This window comes from Mandrillus leucophaeus, unplaced genomic scaffold (genome assembly GCF_000951045.1).
Source record: "Mandrillus leucophaeus isolate KB7577 unplaced genomic scaffold, Mleu.le_1.0 Scaffold129, whole genome shotgun sequence".
Classification (NCBI taxonomy): Eukaryota; Metazoa; Chordata; class Mammalia; order Primates; family Cercopithecidae; genus Mandrillus; species Mandrillus leucophaeus.
The window spans coordinates 2697461-2718468 of NW_012101243.1; the positions used below are offsets into that span (position 1 = coordinate 2697461).

General features: G+C 40.3%; 1 protein-coding gene across 3 annotated transcripts in view; it reads right to left on the bottom strand.

Moving 5' to 3' along the window:
- The window catches only part of ITCH (itchy E3 ubiquitin protein ligase), a 160844-nt gene that overhangs the window by 65486 nt on the left and 74350 nt on the right, over positions 1 to 21008 (bottom strand). For 2 of the 3 annotated variants that reach the window (XM_011972439.1, XM_011972437.1), the window contains 3 exons: positions 16765 to 16810; positions 2587 to 2744; positions 763 to 952 (listed from right to left, as the gene is read on the bottom strand). In XM_011972439.1, coding sequence (XP_011827829.1) covers positions 763 to 952; positions 2587 to 2744; positions 16765 to 16810 — 394 coding nt within the window. Of the gene's footprint in view, positions 1 to 762; positions 953 to 2586; positions 2745 to 16764; positions 16811 to 17539; positions 17664 to 21008 lie in introns of all 3 variants that reach the window. The other variant, XM_011972438.1, reaches the window with a different exon arrangement.

Here is a 21008-nt window from a genome sequence, read left to right on the forward strand (position 1 = left end):
TTTCACCATGTTGGCCAGGCTGGTCTCGAACTCCTGACCTCAGGTGATCTGCCCGCCTCGGCCTCCCAAAGTGCTGGGATTACAGGCGTGAGCCACCACGCCCAGCCTATAATGATTTTATGATGAAAAAAAATTTTGATATTAAAAAGGGATTTTTTTCCCCCTCAAAGAAAAAAGCAATTAGAATTAGGTGATTATTTTATTAATTGGCCTTGGTTAACTTTCAGGGTCCATTGATGAAAAAATATATTTTTCCACTTTGCCCTAAAGATTTCAAATATGGTGCGTTTTCCTTGTTCATTTTGACTCTAGATCCCCCAAAATCAATTATAATATCATAAAAACAGTCGGCTAGGTACAGTAGCTCATGCCTGTAACCCCAGCACTTTTGGAGGTTGAGGTGGGTCGATCACTTGAGGTCAGGAGTTCGAGATCAGCCTAGCCAACATGGTGAAACCCCGTCGCTACTAAAAGTACAAAAATTAGCCGGGCTTGGTAGTGCACACCTGTAATCCTAGCTACTCGGGAGGCTAAGGCAGGAGAATTACTTGAACCCAGGGTGCGGAGGTTGCAGTGAGCCGAGATCGCGCCACTGCACTCCAGCCTGGGAGACAGAGCAAGACTCCATCTCAAAATAAAGCAATTTAAAAAGAGTGATTGAAACAATGGAGTTTACTGTTGTTTACTATTATTTTCCTTATTAATAAGCAGGCTTATGGAGAAGACTAAAGACAATGTATGTTAATTTCAAAAGTTACTCACCCAGGTGGCAAGGGAGCTTGAGTTACAGGATTTAATGGCCTAGGGCCTGAGCCTCCAGATATAGTAAGAGGAATTATTAATCCAGATGTTGCTCCTTCAGATGTATTTGTATTTGTATTTGTCGGTGGCAGAGAGCCTGTACTAGACCCATCACTTTCAGAAGTGGCAGATGGTGAACCATTGACAGATGCTATAAAAGATTTGGGGAAAATAGGAAAAAAATCTTTTATTTTCTAAAATTCAGGATAGAATTTTAACTGTAACAAATAAAAGGCAGATGACAAATATAAAACTTAAGATGTAGATACACAGGTGAAAATTACTTAAAGAAATAAGTAATGGAAATAACCAACGCTGCCACTTAATAGGCTTGTTTACTTCTTCGGTCCTGTCTACCCCTATGTCCCATTATTAATTACAAAGCATGTACAGGTTCTCTGATCTCCTGATGTCATAGGAAATAAAAACTTTTAGAATAGGAAATCATTAATATTCCTTGGTATTTTAAGTTCATTTATTAATTTTCCAGCTCTTTAAAACTGCTTTCCTGTGAAACCCTGCAGATTACAGACCAATTTTTTATGTTGGTTAATAATATGGAAGGTCTGACTGATAAGCAATAATATTCTTACAAATAGTAACTGGTCATATATTACACCTTTAAGAAATACTTGTGGACAAAACAATGTCTAGAGGAGGTCAACAAGTTTATAATAAAGACATCCTAAAGACTCACAATATACTGTTACTCAAATTATCTATAAAAGGGGAAGATGTGGTTGCAGTGCCTTATGCCCGTAATTCCCACGCTTTGGGAGGCCGAGGCAGGCAGATCACTTTCAGCTCAGGAGCTCCAGACCAGCCTGGGCAACATGGCAAAACTCCATCTCTACAAAAAATATAAAATGATTTGCAGGCCGGGCACGGTGGCTCAAGCCTGAAATCCCAGCACTTTGGGAGGCCGAGACGGGCGGATCACGAAGATCGAGACCATCCTGGCCTACACGGTGAAACCCCGTCTCTACTAAAAAATACAAAAAACCAGCCGGGCGAGGTGGCGGGCGCCTGTAGTCCCAGCTACTCGGGAGGCTGAGGCAGGAGAATGGCGTAAACCCGGGAGGCGGAGCTTGCAGTGAGCTGAGATCCGGCCACTGCACTCCAGCCTGGGCGACAGAGTGAGACTCCATCTCAAAAAAAAAAAAAAAAAAAAAGAAAATGATTTGCAGAGAACTAATGTACTTTTCCAGTAATATTTGGTTTAACTACACTGCATTCCCTGCCCATATATTAGCAGAGAGAAATAATAAAAGATAAGATTAAAGATTTGTTCTGGCTATCAGAGAAATGGATATTCTAACTGCAGGTGTTCACATTTTTACTACCTAAAATATGCTTATCTGTTGTGTATTTTTTATTTAAAATCTGAGTCATTTAGCATTGTTGGGTTTTCATTTACTAACTTTTTAAAGGATATACTGGGAATAAGCAACCAAATCCTTGACTATTTAATACATTTATGTTATAGTTACAAACCATGTAAGAAAGGTGCAATGTTATTGCAATGTTATCTGTATCGCCTATACTTTATATTATGCACATGTCATTTTCATTCTCAATAGAGCACTGCCTCAGTAACATCACCTTGAATAAAAACTTAGGAAAAAGGCACTTTTGGTTACCTACAGAAAGATCATTCTCTTCCAAAATCTTAAATGTAAAAATACACGCAGAAAATTCACCTAAAAGAATTTCCTGACACTTACCTGAGAATTAATTGCCAACCAGAACATTATTTATGAGAGTACTGAGAGCTGGAATACAAACCTGGTCTACGTGGGGTGGGTGGTGGTGGTCGTGAAGGTCTTGGAGGTCTAGAAGGTTTAAAACCGCCATTTGAGAGTGATGGAGAATTATTCCCACTGACTCTCCTATTTTCACCAGCTCCTGCATCTTCGGGATCATCTGATCCATTTGTGCTCAGTCTGGGTAAGTAGAGGGGAAAAGAAAGGGGGAGAGAAAAATAATGAATACTCCCTGAATTTAACATCTAGAGATAGAGTGATGAGTTGTCCAAGGGCACAGGAATACTTGTGGCCATTCGGAACTATTAGGTATGCTGGTTCGTATTTCAAATAAGCCTTCAGGAGGCCCTATATTAATAGGAACAAAGTCAAGTTTTCAAAATCCTTATAAACGGTACTACTTTATCACAAGCACAGATAACTTTACCATTGTTGTTTCTTGGTTTCCACTCGCTATTAATATTAATTCAAGTTTGAGGCAGGTCTGGTTTTCCCATGCTAGGAGAACGAAGTGCACGTATTTCCCAGGGACTAGACCCTGATATCCCCCGCCTCAGTACAATGGTACACAAAAAGTTCAAAGCTAGTGATTTAGAGTAGAAGTACCCACAGACCTTTTTTGAAAGGAGCTGTCATTTATTCAAAGCAATGACATCAACTGGAGGGATAGAAAGGAGGGAAGAACACTAACAGGAAATGTCAGACTGAAAGCTACTGCTACTGTTGGCTAAATATAGTTGATTCCTTTTCCTTCCAGAGGGGCTCTAGTCATAGATTAGAAACAAGGGCATAAGTAGCCAGTCTGCAGATGTCTCAGCCAAGGCTCTGGTATGTACTACCTCCAAACTACTACACGGTACTAACCCATACTCCTAGGAATTTCAGAATAAGCCTGAACAAAATAAAATCTAATAGATTCAACTAACAGAGGCTGGGTGCTGTGGCTCACGCTTTTAATTGCAACACTTTGGGAGGCTGAGGTGAAAGGATCACTTAAGCGCAGGAGTGAGAGATCAGCCTGGGCAACATGACAAGACCCTGTCTGTACAAAAAAATTTAAAAAGTAGCTGGGCATGGTGGGGCACGCCTGTAGTCGAAGCTACTGAGGAGGCTGAGGTGGGACGATTGTTTGAGTCTGGGAAGTGGAGGTTGCAGTGAGCTGAGCTTGCGCCACTGCACTCCAACCTGGAGACAGAGTGAGAGCCTGTCTCAAACAAAACAAAGAAACAGAGACGCAGTATCATGTATTAAATTATTTTTCCGTAAAACGTGTATTGTAATGATTTATTTTTAATAAAAACTGTGTGTTTTGATATACATGGTGAAAAACATTACTGCAGTCAAGCTAATTAACATCTCTCTCCTCGCATAGTTTTGTTTTTCTTTCTTTTTTTTTAGACAGAGTCTCATTCCATCGCCTAGGCTGGAGTGCAGTGGTGTGATCTCAGCTCACTGCAACCTTCACCTCCCAGGTTCTAGTTCTTATGCCTCAGCCTCCCGACTAGGTAGGACTACAGGCACCCACCACCATGCCCAGCTAATTATTTTGTAGAGACAGGGTTTTGCCATGTTGCCCAGGCTGGTCTTGAACTCCTGACCTCAAGCAATCCTCCCTCCTTGGCCTCCCAAAAGTGCTACGATTATAGGCATGAGCTGCTGCGTACCTGTCCTCATATTTTAAAAGACATTTTCAAACTATGTACCACAGAAATCCTTTAGGGCCTTTCTATTCAAAGTGTGGTCTTTAAAACAAAAGGACAGCACTATATAGGAGCTTGTCAGAAATGCCCAAACTTCAAAACTATTCTAGACCTACTACATCAGAGCTGGCATTTTAACAAGATCCCCAGATTATATATGTGGAGAGTAAGTTACGACAAGCACTACTTTGGGGGTTCCCCAAATGCTTATTTTTAATAGAGGGACAACTCAGTAATTGGCAGTCAGCACCTGATTAGTGTTGACTACCTGCAGAACATCGTATGAATGCAGGAAGAGTCAGCTTTGACACTGCTTCCCTTCTAACTGAGGTTTCCAAAACCATTTAAGACTGCATATTGTCTCTCCATGCTATTTTAAGAGGTTCCTAATTAGTTTGAAAGAAGAGTTCCTGCTGCTTTTTAAATAACAGGTAACAACTAGTAGAATAGACCGAAAATTGGGAAATTAAGGTTTCTAGCTCTGACTCTGCTACTGATGAGTTATGTGACCAAAGAATGAATCCTAAAATGTATTATCTTGACTACAAGATTCCTAAAAATCTTTCAGCTAGAAAATTCATACTAAATTGCATATTCAGTGCTAGACAAGTTTTAGGGGTATGTGAGGGAGGGGGAGAACATTCAGTGCATGAGATAAACCTACTATGATAAAGGTACAGCAGAAACTGGATTCCAAAAATGCTATGATTTGTTGCTGGGGATTAACATTTCGGGAATTTTAACATCAATGCTATGTACCCTTCTAACATTTTGATCTCAATTTTTCAATGGAATTATCTGATAACCCATACAACTCCTTAAATTTCCTTGATACTGAGAATTGTTCCTCTTTCTAGATCTTGTACTCTAAAATCCCTCTAACTACAACTTCCTATTCATTCTACCTGCCTCCTGCAATATCTTTTATTCAGTCTCATCACAACCTTCAACTCCTCTCACAATCTTTACAGTTCATCAGCTCACTTCACGCCTCACTTGAACTTCAATCATAGGCTACTTTCCCTAGTAGTTTCAATTCCTTCACCCTTGCCCAACTGCTTCCCCTCCCAGAAATTCTTTCACCACAACTAATCCCTTTTCTACTTTGTCCACTACTATTCTCTCGGACCAACAAGTAATGCTGAAGAACGTTCCAGTTGAGAAGTCAGGTGTATTTTAGTAGACTAAATAAACTAAGTAAACTAGCATATTAAAGAGCAGGCTGCTCTACAAATGATCCTGATAAATTTTCCACTGGGCCCAGCAAAGATAAGGTCAGAGGTTTTCACTTCCAATTATTTAAGACAAAAACTCTTTTCTCCCCTCTTATTAAAAAGAAGAAATTGCCAGGGCACAGTGGCTCACGCCTGTAATCCCAGCACTTTAGGAGGCCAAGGTGGACAGATCACTTGAGATCAGGAGTTTGAGACCAGCCTGGCCTATATGGCAAAACCCCATCTCTACTAAAAATACAAAAATTAGCTAGGTATGCACCTGTAATCCCAGCTACTCAGAAGGCTGAGCTGGGAGGATCGCTTGAACCCAAGAGGCAGAGGTTGTGGTGAGCGGAGATTGCACCACAGCACTCCAGCCTGGGCAACAGAGCAAGACTCTGTCTCAAAAACAAACAAACAAACAAACAAATCACAGCTCAAGACTCCTGGGAGCTCGGGAATTATAAATGATGGATGATTTTGACAACCCAACCTAGTAGTAAAACCATGGGTTCAATGAGATTAGTGTGCTGGTATTAAAATTAATGTGAATAAAGAAATTAATAATTTGGTAGGACAAAAAGCTCTAAGTCCTATACAATCATACAGACCTAGGCAAAAGATAGAAAAAAATTAAAATTGTGCTTCAGTCTATATATTTGTATTATAGAGTATTCAAATTCCTAAAACTGGATTATGTCAAAGAGACCAAGCCAACATTGGCTACAGTTGACATTATTCAACAACTTCATTTGGGTTATCTATACTGCTTAGAAATCAATCAGTTTCTACATCTCTAATCCACTCCTGGACCCATCCCCAGTGCCCCCTGCAAACCTTTTCCATCTCCTCAAATTGCTAATACCAATCTGTAGCTATCCCTGACTCTTCCTCTTCCTTAAAATAATGATTATCTGCTATCCCTCAACTTTCTCCCATACCTTAAAATTTCTCTGTGCCACTAACTATCTTCATCTGTTTCCCATGTCTGAAAAAGTCTCTCTCCCTTTCTTCAAGGATGATTTGCCTATTATGTCTTGGATGGCAGACTATATCCTCTAGGACTGCCCAACATCTTTTAATGCTTTCTTGCATCTTAATTACATTCCTTTCTTACAGACCTTTTGTCTTACTCCACAAATATAATCAATCACCCAAACCTAAAATGTTTCCTCAATCCTATCTGTTCCTCAAGCTGTTTCCCATTCCCCTTTCCTTCACTATACTCTTTTTTTAAATGCAGTTGGCCAGGCACGGTGGCTCACGCCTGGAAGGGTGCGGTGGCTCATGCCTGTAATCCCAGTACTTTGGGAGACTGAGGCAGGAGGATCACAAGGTCAGGAGTTTGAGACCAGCCTGATCAACATGATGATGAAACCTCGTCTCTACTTAAAAAAAAAAAATACAAAAATTAGCTGGGCGTGGTGGTGTGTGCCTGTAATCCCAGCTACTCGGGAGGCTGAGGCAGGAGAATCACTTGAACCTGGGAGGCAGAGGTTGCAGGGAGCCAAGATGGCACCATTGCACTCCAGCCTGGGCTGGAAATGCAGCCATTTTGAAATGGAGACTCCATTTAAAAAAAAAAAAATGCAGTTAATATAATCAGTGCATTTTAATTTTTTTTTCCTTTGGGGTTTTGCTCTGTCACCCAGGCTAGAGTGCCGTGGCACAGTCATGGTTTACTGCAGCCTCAGCCTCCCAGGCTCATGTGATCCTCCCGCCTCAGCCTCCTGGGTAGCTGGGAATACAGGCATGTACCACCATGCCCAGCTAATTTTTGTATGTTTTTGTAGAGACAGGGTCTTGCCATGTTGCCCAGGCTAGTTTCAAACTCCAGGGTTCAAGCTATCTGCCCACCTCAGCCTCCCAAAGTGCCATGATCATAGGCATGAGTCACTGTGCCTAGCCCCCATTTTAATTTTTAAAACAGACTTTCAAAGAACAAACGTAACCTCTAATTATAAAATAAAAATTATCTGCCATCCTATATCCTGGAGATAATTACCACCAAGATATAGGACTATCTCTTGTCAGTCCTTTGCATTGGATATGACTGCAATCACATACTGTATAACAGTTTCAGGTTCTGGGTGGGTTTTTATTTGATTAGTTACTCAGTACATATTGGGCATTTCCCCCAAATTACTGAAAATCATTTTGTATGACTGTAGAAAATTATATATAGACATGCCACAATTTAATCATTTTCTTTTCATTAGTCTTTTTGGGGTTTTTTTTTTTTTTTTTGAAACATTGTTTCACTCTGTTGCCCAGGCTGTAGTGCACAGGCACAATCACTGCTCACTGCAGTTCCGACCTCCCCAGGCTGAAGTGATCCTCCTGTTCTACAGGCACACCCCACCACACCTGGCTAATTTTTGTATTTTTTGTAGAGACAGGGTTTATCCATGGTGACCATGGTAGTCTCGAACTCCTGGGCTCAAGTGATCCACCCACCTCGGCCTCCCAAAGTGCTGTGATTACAGGCGTAAGCCACCATGCCCTGCCTGGATTTCTTTTTTAGACAGATTACAAAATAGAACAGCCAAGTCAAAACATGCAAATATTTTGAAAGCTGAAAAATACTGGTTGCTTCTTTGTTTTTTTGTTTGTTTTGTTCTTGAGACAAAGTCTCGCTCTTGTCCCCCAGGCTGGAGTGCAATGGCACCATCTCAGCTCACTGCAACCTCCACCTCCTGGGTTCAAGTGATTCTCCTGCCTCAGCCTCCCCAGTAGCTGGAAATATAGGTGCCTGCCACCACGCCCGGCTAATTTTTGTATTTTTAGTAGAGATGGGGTTTTACCATATTGGCCAGGCTGGTCTCAAACTCCTGACCTCAGGTGATCCACCTGCCTCGGCCTGCTAAAGTGCTGGGATTACAGGCGTGAGCCACTGCGCCCGGCCTAAATTGTTTCTTTTTAATAGTGTTTCTTTTGGGTTTCTGAGACAGATTTTCGCTCTGTCACCTAGCCAGGAATGCAGTGGCGTGATCTCAGCTCACTGCACCTCCACCTCTCAGGTTCCAGAGATTCTCCTGCCTCAGCCTTTTGCGTAGTTGGGACTACAGACGCAGGCTACCATTCTGGACTAATTTTTGTATTTTTAGTAGAGACAGGGTTTCGCCATGTCACCCAGGCTGGTCTCGAACTCCTGGATTCAAGCAATCCACCTGCCTTGGCCTCCCAAAGGTACTGGGATTATATGCATAAGCCACTGTGCCTGGCCCTAAAAAATAGTTTTAAAGGTAATAATTGATCTGTTCTCCCATTTGCTGGACATTTTCAAACTATGTATCGCAAAAAAAAAATACCCACTTCACCACAAAGTTTTAAAATCTTTGCCAATTTGGTAAGCAAAAATGTTAATGCTTTTTTAAATTGAAGATGAACAATATTTCATATAATTACAGGTCATTTGAGTTTCTTTCATGAACTCTCTATATATATGTTTTTTGTACATTTATCTATCATAAGGGAATAATTCTGCCTATTTTAAGACATCTTTACAATCTGAGAATACTGAGCATCTCATATTGGTTAAATATTTCCTTTCTTTTGATACTACATTTTTAAATTGTAAGAGTTTTATATTTCTATATAGCAAAATCTATTCAGCAATGAACTCTTCATATTTTCTTCTAGAGGTTTTAGTTTAATTTTTTAAAATCAATTTAAAAGTCAACATCGAATCTACTCTCATCTTGGGATAAGCTAAGGCACTAACCTGATTTTTCTTTTTCCAAACAGCCAGTTTTCCCCAGCTTATTAATCTAAGACTTAATTCTCTTTTGCAGTGTTTGATACTGTTAAATGTCCCATCTTTTTTTTTTTTTTTTTTTTTTTTTTGGACACAGAATCTCGCTCTGTCATCCAGGCTGGAGTGCAGTGGCACGATCTCGGCTCACTGCACTCTCCACCTCCCGGGTTCCAGCAATTCTCCTGCCTCAGCCTCCTGAGTAGCTGGAATTACAGGTGCATGCCACCACACCCAGCTACCTTTTTTTGTATTTTTAGTAGAGATGGGGTTTCACCATGTTGGCCAGGCTGGTCTTGAACTCCAGACTCAAATGAATTGCCCACTTCGGCCTCCTGAAGTGCTGGGATTACAGAAGTGAGCCACCGCCACCGGCCAAATGTACCATCTTTTAAAAAACATTTTTCTCTTAATTTCTGTGACAGTGCTTTTGTAATCTTGTACTCCCACTTCTCATCATCCCTTTTTTGGTTTGTCCTCTTCCTACCATCCACTAAATATAGGTCTCTATGGTTGTGTTCTTGTTCTCCTTTTCTTTCTCCACAGATTTTTCCCTAGGATCTCAAACTCCAAGATTTCTAAGGTTATCTCAGAGAACGATTCCCAAATCAATCTCTACTCTTTATCTCACTCCCATCCTGCAGTATCAAATTATCAACTAAATGCGAGAGATCTAGAATAACTCTCCCATCCCAAGGCCCACCCTATCTTCCTTTTTTTAAAAGACAGTGTTGCTCTGTCACTCAGGCTGGAGTGCAATGGCACAATCACAGTTCACTGCAACTCTGAACTCCTGGGCTCAAGGGATCCTCCCGCCTTAGCCTTCCGAGTAGCTGGGACTACAGGAGCATGCTACCTCACCTGGCTAATTTTTTATTTTATGTAGAGATGGGGTCTTGCTTTGTCCCTCAGGCTGGTCTCAAACTCCTGGGCTGAGGCAATCATCACTCTTGGGCCTCCCAAAAAGCACTGGGATTATAGGTGTCAGCCATTGCGCCCTGCCAGGCTCCTCCCATTCCTCTAAACATTCCCTTCCTGTGGTCTCCCCTCCCTTTTAGGTTTTGGTTCTACGGATGATACTGCTGTCTTTCCAAGGCAATTTTACTTTTTATCTCCCTGTGCTTCTTGACACTCAGTATCTAAGTCCTGTTGATCCCACTTTCACATTCTCCCTCTACTCTTCCACCATCACTGCCTCAGTTCTAGCCTTCATTACCTCTCAATAGATTATTGTAACAAATTTCCATATAGGACTTTCAAGCTTCACTCACCATATAATCCAAACTATATACCACTGTCAAAATACTGTTTCCTACAGAGTTCTCATCACACAGTCTCCTGTTCAAATATTTTAGGCTGGGCGTGGTGACTCATGCTGTAATCCCAGTACTTTGGGAGGCCAAGAAGGGTGGATCATCTGAGGTCAGGAGTTCGATACCAGCCTGTCCAACATGGTAAAACCCTATCTCTACTAAAAATATAAAAAATTAGCCGGGCCTAGTGGTACACGCATGTAATCCCAGCTACTCTGGAGGTTGAGGCAGGCAAATCACTTGAACCCAGGAAGCAGAGGTTGCAGTGAGCCGAGGTCACGCCACTGCACTCCCCATCTGGGCGACAGAGCAAAACTCAGTCTTAAAAACAAAACAAAACAAAACAAAAAAATCAGATTATTTTAAAAGGCATTCCTTTCCATTAAAAAAAAAAAATTCTATAAATCTTTACTTGCAAACCTCCATCTGGTCCCAACCTATCTAACAATAAAAATAACATGGCTAAGCACATAGTTGTATCCCAACTTCGGGTGGCAATAAAGCATGATAGTTATGAGCTCAGGCTCTGAAGGTAAGGCAGTTCCAGGTTCAACTGTGCCACTTAACTCTATTAACTCAAGCAAGTTCTTTTCCCTTTCTAAGCCTGTTTTCTCATCACCTACAAAAATGAGACAATAGTACCTAATTCATAAACGTTTAAGGACTAACTGAAAGAAGAGACATGTTGAGCATAGTGTCTATCATATAAGGGCAAATAAATATAAATGGACTGATTCTACTCTCAAATCACCAAATGCCATTTTTCCCTTGAAATTACTGTATCTTTAGCCAAATATTGTGATTAAAGATTTTCTACAAAACAACCTGTGTTTTTCGCCACCTTTGTTTTTCTTCTTTCCCCTTAGAATTCCTTCTTCCCTCCAATTCCTCTAAGACATGCATATACAATTTATAACTCTGTTTTAAGGTCTTAGGTCAAATATTATTTCTTCCATTAAGGCTTTATACATTTTACTTTACACACTATTTAATTTACATCTTTTGAAATAATCATGTATTATTTTCTAATAATAAACATAAAAACAACAGCAGTTCAAAAAAGAAAAAAGATTCAAAGTATCTCTCTAATAAAAGGGTATGAGATTAAGACAGAGTGACAGTTCTAGCGAATTCTGCATGCTTGGACTTTGGGAAGTCCTTATATAATTTTCCATTATATAAGAAGTCTGTTTCCATTATCTGTTGTTATTTCCCATAAGAGTTATAATTTGCAAAAACGTGTGTGTCTAACCATAGTGTTCTCAAAATGCAGACTCTGGTCTAGCAGCATCAGCATCACATGGAAATGTGTTAGAAATGCAAATCTTGAGCTCCCCCCCAAACCTAATTAACCAGGTGATTCTAATGTGCTCTAAAGTTTGAGAAGCAGGGTCATACTAAAATAGTACTGGTGGTTTATTTTATTTATTTTAATAAGTTTAAGTTCTTTTAGTAAAGTGTGAGGCTAAAACTAAAAATAGATTGTGAAAATCAATGCGGCAATCCATACAGTATACAGAATTGTCAGCGGAACCAGCATCACCATTGGCTTTGAAAAGCAATTAGCTGGCTGGGGTGCGGTGGCTCACGGCTATAATCCCAGCACTTTGGGAGGTCACAGTGGGCAGATCACTTGAGGTCAGGAGTTTGAGACCAACCTGGCCAATATGGTGAAACTTCATCTCTACTAAAAATACAAAAAGTTAGCTGGGTGTGGTGGTGCATGCCTATAATCCCAGCTACTCAAAAGGCTGAAGCAGAATCACTTGAATCCGGGAGCTGGAGGTTGCAGTGAGCCGAGATCACGCCACTGCACTGCAGCCTGGGCAACAGAGTGAGATATAGGCTCAAACAAAAAAGAAAAAAAAAAGCAATTAGCTGCTAATTATGTGCCATTATAACTTTGTTCCCCTATTCCACAATCTTACAAACATCTGCTAATTTCAATATACATATACATCTGACCTACACATAAGTTCCTAAGTTATGGACAGGATAGAGAATCTCAGACAACCAAAATGCTATTATAGTACAACAAGGTCATAAGAAATATTCAAATCAAAGAGGAACAATCCCATGTGCTGGGCGTGATGGCTCATGTCTGTAATCCCAACACTTTGGGAGGCCGAGATAGGGCAACTGCTTCAGGCGAAAAGCTTGAGACCAGCCTGGGCAACAGAGCGAGAGCCTGTCTTTAAAATATAATAATAAATTTTAAAAAACGCACATCTAATGACAAAATCTTGAAAATCAGGCACCAATCATCTTGGTACTTCATAAAAATAAATAAATAAATAAATGAACAGAAGACAACACTGAGAAACATAAAACATCCTGACATGCTGTGGGGAAAACAGATCAACAAATACATTCATGATACAGACAGTGCTTGAATTAACAGCAAAAGCTAAAATAACCTAAGGCTATTAGTAAACTTCCTAAATGATAACTATGGGGATGGAGGGAAGGATGTGAAGCCCTTGTCCACTAAATATATACTGCCCTGCCTTTTAGTTTTATAGTCATGAAATCTGCAAACAAAAGCAAAGGAGAAAAGGCAGTCACAGCTATGACTACTACTCATAATTGTGTAGTAACATTTAAACAGCATTTGACAGTTTACAAACCCATCATCTCCAAGGTGTGTGTGCTCTGGAATAAAAGCTGATGCACAGGAACTTATGCTTAACACAAAAGATGTACTCAAAGATTGTCAGGCAGTCTCAGAAACCTAGAAGACATTGTTCCCCAAATTATTTATGCCAATGATTCACGTAGGAAGATAAAAAGCACTGATGAAATAGCATTAAGTAGGGGATCCAGCAATGCCTTTATAAGATATTTAGAGATGTCCAGAGTACAAGTGGTTTGATGAAAATATTGTAAGAAAGAGACTTGCAGAAAACAAGCAAGCAACAACACATTGGCATAACAGAACCTTTTAATCAACATATAAAATTCGATCACATACCCACTTATTAATGCAAAAATGCAGGTTTATTGTGTAAAAGAAGAGGTTAATGACCAATGCAAACTGAAATACTAAAACATTTTATGGGGGAACTTTCAGGAATTCAAGAAATCTTCTACTAAAAATAATCATACTAAAAAAAGACATAAGAGACATAATAGGAGACTTCAGTCTACAGATAAATATGTAATTTTTTAAACCTGTCCTATTGCTTTTTTTTTCTTGAGACAGGGTCTAACTGTCATCGTGCTGAGTACACTGGCATGATCTCAGCTCACTGAACTCCCCAGCTCAAGTGATCCTCCCACTTTGGGCGCCCTCCCCACTCCAACAGCTGGGACTACAGGCATGCGCCACCAGGCCTAACTATTGTTTTTTATTTTAATTTTTTTGTTGTTTTGTTTTCTGTAGAGATGAGGTCTCACTCAATTGCCCAGACTGGTCTCAAACTCCTAGGCTCAAGTGATCCTCCTGTCTTAGCCTCCCAAAGTGCTGGGATTACAGGTGTGAGCTACCACGCCCGACCCCACTGAGTTTAATTACAGTGAAGAATAAAAGTATCTGTTTTTTTCTAGGCAAGAAGTTACTGCTCCTTAAAATTCTACCTCTTGTGAGACTAGTTTAGATGATTCTTCGTCATAGAAATGTGAAGGTAGATATCTATTAGGTAAGACACAACAGCTTTACAAACTGATTTTCCTAAAGATCTTGATAAGTTGTCTTTAACTTTTTATTACGAAAACTTTCATATATTGGCCGGGCACGGTGGCTCATGCCTGTAATCCCAGCACTTTGGGAGGCCGAGGAGGGCAGATCACAAGGTCAGAAGATTGAGACCATCCTGGCCAACATGGTGAAAACCCGTCTCTACTAACAGTACAAAAAATTAACTGGGTGTGGTGGCGGGCATCTGTAATCCCAGCTACTCGGGAGGCTGAGGCAGGAGAATCGCTTGAACCCTGGAGGCGGAGGTTGTAGTGAGCCAAAATCGCACCACTGCACTCCAGCCTGGGTGACAGAGTGAGACACCATCTCAAAAAAAAAAAAAAACAAACAAAACTTCCATATATTGGCCAGGCACAGTGGCTTATGCCTGTAATCCCAGCACTTTGGGAGGCTGAGGCAGGCAGATCACTTGAGATCAGGAGTTCAAGACCAGCCTGGCCAACATGGCGAAACCCCATCTCTACTAAAAATACAAACAGCCAGGCATGGTGGTGTGTCCTGTAGTCCCAGCTACTCAGGAGGCTGACGTAAGAGAATCACTTGAACCCGGGAGATGGAGGTTGCAGTGAGCTGAGATCACGCCACTGCACTCCAGCCTAGGTGAAAGAGCGAATCTCTGTTTAAAAAAAAACCAAAAAAAACAAAAACAAAACCCACAGATGACAAATGCAGATAGACTAATATAATAAACTCCCATGTACCTACCAAGACAGCTTCAACAACCATCAGTATTTTGTTCTACTTGCTTCACCTATCCTCCTCTGCAACATCTGACACTGTAATATCCCACCTTTGTGGATAATTTTCCCTTACAGTCTATGACATTATTTTTCTCATTCTTCTCCCCTTCTGACTCCTCCTCCCGTGGTTCATCATCTTCTTCCTACTCACTGCTTATGCAATTTGAGAAAAACAAAGAATCAAATGGAATTTTATAATCACTGCACTCTGTGGTTAAGACATGCCACTTACTGCTTTAAAAGCAGAATCATCTCCTTTCCTAATTTTATCTGCTGTTACCAGTTTCCAGGATAACCAATAAGCAGTCTAAGTTAATTCACATAGCCCAAGGCTTTCAACACCTTTTAGATGAAGGGGGCCTGCCCCTCCATACCTGTGGGTATTTCTCATCAGGTGGAGACAAGAGACTGAGAAAAGAAGTAAGACACAGACACAGAGTACAGAGAAAGAACAGTGGGCCCAAGAGACCAGCGCTGGTCTCTGATTTCCCTCAGTATTTATTGATCACTATTTTTACTATCTTGGCGAGGGGGGTGTGGCAGGGCAACAGGGTGATGGTGGGAGAAAGTCAGCAGGGAAAAATGTAAGCAAAGGAATCTGTATCATGAATAAGCTCAAGGAAAGGTACCGTGTCTGGATATGCTTGTAGGCTAGATTTATGTTTCACTTTACACAAACATCTAACTGTAGCAAAGAGTAACAGAGCAGTATTGCTGCCAGCATATCTCACCTCCAGTCACAGGGCGGTTTTCTCCTATCAGAACAGAACAAATGGTCGGCTTTACACCGAGACATTCCATTCCCAGGGAAGAGCAGGAGACAGAAACCTTCCTCTTATCTCAACTGCAAAGAGGTCTCCCTCTTTCCCTACTCCTCCTCAGCACAGACCCTTCACGGGTGTCGGGCTGGGGGATGTAAGGTCTTTCCTTTCCCACAAGGCCATATCTCAGGCTGTCTCAGTGGAGGGACACCTTGGACAATACCCAGGCTTTCTTGGGCAGAGGTCCCTGAGGCTTTCTGCAGAGCACTGTGTCCCTGGTTAATCGAGAATGGAGAATGGCGATGACTTTTACCAGGCATACTGCCAGCAAACATATTGTTAACAAGGCATATCCTACACAGCCCTAAATCCATTAAACTTTGATTCAATACAGCACATGTTTCTGTGAGCACCAGGTTGGGGCTATAGTTACAGATTAACACCATCTCAAAGCAGAACAATTTTTCTTAGTACAGATCAAAATGGAGTTTCTTATGTCTTCCTTTTCTACATAGACACAGTACAATCTGATCGCTCTTTCTTTTCCCCACATTGAGGTCCAAACTTGAAGACAGATAGATACATGCAAGTGCTAAACCTAGGCTAACAGCAAACAACTGGTACAAAGCTCTACCCCTTCTAATGAAGGCCCAGATGATACCACAGCTAGTAGTGACCTTCACATACCTGTAAAGCTCCTATCTCAGCTTTTCTGAAAAAGAAACTTAACAGCCCAATGATGGCTCTGGGGTTTAGAATGTCCTGCCTCTGAAAAGGTGCCAGTATATTTTCTACAAGTAAAAGAAGTATCAACAATTTGGTTATCCATAGCCCACTCCAGATAGCTGTAATCCAATAAGCTAAGAGCCTTCAATCTTTCACAAATATTTCCCTTCTTCAGTTCTGAATTCTTTCTGACACTCATTTATTCTTGTATCATGAACCTGAAGTCTATACTAAAATGAGTATTTAGGAAATCTATCTCTCTGCATTCTGCGGTAAGCAATCAGTGAATGCTTACCTTGTTTCATCCTTGGATCTGGAGCCATCGTCATTCTGAGAAGCACCTTTAACATCAAAGTTTAAACAGAAAATGAGTTTCAGGAGAGTAGTTTTCATGCATTTTTTCTAAACATGCCATGTAAGCAAAGCCTTTTAGTAAATCTTGGTAATAAAGAACATACTATAACTTAAATTCCAACATGACTTTAAAAGGAAAAATGTCATGTTCATGACTGCAAAAAAAGTCTACCAAAATTTTGTGCAAATGCTTAATAATTAATGGATAAGGGATGTTAATTACTAAAGGTATATCACTCATGCACTACTATTCCTGCCTTTTTTTTAGATATGTCTAACTCTAATTTGAGCCTAGTGTTTTAACCATCTTTGTATCCCAAATACCTCATAAAAAAGTGCTGATCGCCAGCAGAATAAAACTGATTCCAGAAATAGAAAAACCCATAATGTCTCTCTTATGCAGGGGCCTGGAAAACAGCTTAAAAATTAGGAAAGCCACAAATGGGAATCCAAGTGGCCAAAAATTAACGCCCCAATGTTCATATTTTCTTCTTGCTTTATTGATGGAAAATATTCTTAGGATTCAGTCAAGATCTTTTTACTGTAACAGTGTTGGAGAGGCCAGGTGCAGTAGCTCACACCTGTAATCCCAGCATTTTGGAAGGCTAAGGTGGGTGGATCACCTCAGGTCAGGAGTTCAAGACCAGCCTGGCCTACATGGTAAAATCCCATCTCTACTAAAAATACAAAAATTAGTCAGGAATGGTGGCAGGCACCTGCAATCCCATCTACTTGGGAGGCCGAGGCAGGAGAATCGCTTGAACCCGGGAGGCAGAAGTTGCAGTGAGCTGAGAACACGCCATTGCACTCCAGCCTGGGCAACAAGAGCAAAACTCCCATCTCAAAAAAGTGTTGCAGGGAGGCTGCTAAAGGTAGGTACATTTAAAGAAGCAAAAACAAATGGTAAACAGGGAAAGAGAAAGAAAAATTATCAAACGCAGAAACAAGAACTCAAGTTCAACCATCTAGGTTCATTTAGTAAAGGAACAATAGTCCCTGGATAGAATCATAGTTTAAAACAGTGAAATCATTACCATATTACAACAAAGCATAATTGGTGGGTTAATTAATTAAAAAAAAAAATGAGTCACCACTATACTATACCATACTTAGCAAAGTTGGTAAATGTCTCGTCCACTCTAGAAATATATATCTTTAAAACAGTATGTGAATAAAATGTTGTCTATAGAATGGAATTAATAGTATTTGGTAACAAAAGAGAACAAACTAATGAAACACGCTGTGTCATGGATGAACCTCAAAAACATTACACTAAGTGAATGAAGCCAGACACAAAAAAACACATATTTTATGATTCCATTTATACAAATGTTCAGAAAAACACAAATTTTTAGAGATAAAAAATAAAGGCTGGGCATGGTGGCTCACACCTATAATCCCAGCACTTTGGGAAGCCGAGGTAGGCAGATTGCCTGAGGTCAGGACTTTGAGACCAGCCTGACCAACATGGCGAAACTTCGTCTCTACTAAAAATACAAAACTTAGCTGAGTATGGTGGTGGGCGCCTGTAGTCCCAACTACTCGGGAGGCTAAGGCAGGAGAATCACTTGAACTCGGGAGGCGGAGGTTGCAGTGAGCAGAGATCGTGCCACTGCACTCCAGCCTGGGCGACAGAGCAAGACTCCATCTCAAAAAAAAAAAAAATAGATTAGTGGTGGTTACCTGTGGCTGACAGTGAGAAGGGAAGCTCCTGTAAACAGGCAAGAGGGATTTTACTGAGGGGATAAAAATGTTCTAAACCTAAATTACAGTGATAGTTGAATCCCTCACTTAAGTTACTAAAATTCATTAAGCTATACACTTGAAATGGGTAAATTTTATGTTGTATAAAATAGAACTCAATAAAGATGTTAAAGTGGTAAAAAAAAAAATGGTACAATGAAATACATTTTGGCTATAAAGGGTAAATTTCAGTTTAAGAATGTTTTAATATGGAATACAGTCCCCTAAAACGGCTTATGAATGGGACACAAATGAAATCAGAAAACCACAACAAACTATCCAGCATAAGTTACTAAAATGTGTCTATTAGTATTTCACTTTTCTCAAAATTAAGAAAACCATTAGGAATACTCCATTTAAGTCAACCATGATTTGCTACTTCTAAACTTTCTCACTACAGTGACAAAGAACAGTATTTTAATCACATGAATTCTGAGGGCACACTGCCTAGGTTTGTATCCTAGCTTTATTACGTACTTTGTGACCTTACAAAAGTATACTTGACTTCCTATACCTTTTCCTGCATGTATAAAATGGGGATGACACCTACCTCATAGAGTATTTGTAAGAATTAAACATGTAAACATCTAGCACCGTGCTAGCACATATAAGCAGTCATAATAACTATTATTTCTCAAAATTTACATCTCATTAGGAAAGTCTAAACAAGGGTCATTTTTCTTCTATATATATATATATTTTTTTTTGACAAAGGGTCTTGTTGCATTGTCCAGGCTGGAGTACAGTGGCATAGTCATAGCTCATTGCAGCCTCAACCTCTCAGGCTCAAGCGATCCTCCTACCTCAGCCTCCCCAAGTGGGAGGATACATGGATGCATGCCACCACAAACTCAGCTACATTTTTAAAAAATTTTTTTGAATACATGGAGTCTCACCATGTTGTCCATGCTAGTCTCAAACTCCTGGACTCAAGTGATCCTCCTGCCTTGGCCTCCCAAAGTGCTGGGATTACAGGTGTGAGCCACTATGCCTGGAATATTCATTCTTTTATTTCACTCCAATATAAAGTGAAGCCATAACTATGAAATGGCGTAAATTATTTAGATCTTATCCTCTGCTTACAACCAGAGAATAGTTAACAGCAAAAAAAATCTAACACCTATACAATGAACGTCCAAGAAGAGAACAATGGTTGTTCTTAACCACTGCATTTTACAAATGTATTGCCTTTTAAAGGTATTCCCAATCCAAATTTCCTCAAGAAAATTTTTCAGATTGCTAAACGCACGTTTTACCCACAAGAAACTTTGGAAGATCTACAAAGGTATCTTCTACTCATTAAGCTCATCAAAATGGCCTGCCCTCCCACCACAAAATAACTAGCTCCTAGGTAAAGCAGTTTAACACATCGTTCCTATTTCTTGGATGTCTAGCAATCTCAAAAACAAAAAAGTGAACTGAAGCCAGGTGTGGTGGTGAGCACTTGAAGTCCCAGCTACACAAAAAGCTGAGGCAGGAGGACTCCTCGAGGCCCGGAGTTCAAAGGTGCAGTGTGCTATAACCGCTCCTCTGAATAGCCACTGAACTCTAATCTGGACAACACAGCGAGATCCAGTCTCAAAAAGAAAAAAAACAAAGTGAATGGACACAAGTCTGCAGTGAGCAAATGTGAAAAACTAGGTCACCCAGAGGGCCATTTTCAATCCTCAAATGGATTAGAAAGCCTTGGGTCAGCAGCAAACCTGGGGTGCTGAACCAGAGCCTGCCACATTAGGCTGGTAAGGGTCTGATCCATTTTAGAAATACACATGTAGAAAAGGAGGTGAAGTGTTCCCAGTTCAGTGGTACACCCTAGCAACTAGCAGAAGCAAAAGAAATTTTCTCTGGGGCAAAGAATCCCCAATTTAGGCCCTTAAGATTCCAACAGATTAAGATCAAATATAAACTTGCAATCGAAGAACAAATGCAAATGAAAACAAACCTCAATGAGGAAGAGACAAAAAACCATTTACATACCCAAGGATTTCAGACACTGGAATTACCAAATGGAGAACGTTTAAAAAAAAACCCGATGTATCAAAAAAAGTTACAAGGAAGAAATGAGAAACTATCAAAAACAAGCATCAGCAATTCTACTCCTAAGGTATACATCCAAAAGAAATGAAAACATATTTCTACACAAATGCTTATAGCAGCATTATTTATAATTCGTAACAGCCAAACGGAAGTAAGCCAAATGTGTATCAATGAATAAATGGACAAACAAGTTGTGGCACATATATACACGGTAGAATTATTATACAGACATAAGAAGGAAGTACTGACACATTCTACAAATTGGATGAACCTCAAAGTCATTATGCTACGTAAAGAATCCAGACAAAAAAGTCACATGATTCCTTTTATGTGGTATATCCTGAATAGGCAAATCCATAGAGACAGAGAGCAGATTAGTAGTTATCACGGCTTGGGAGAAGAAAG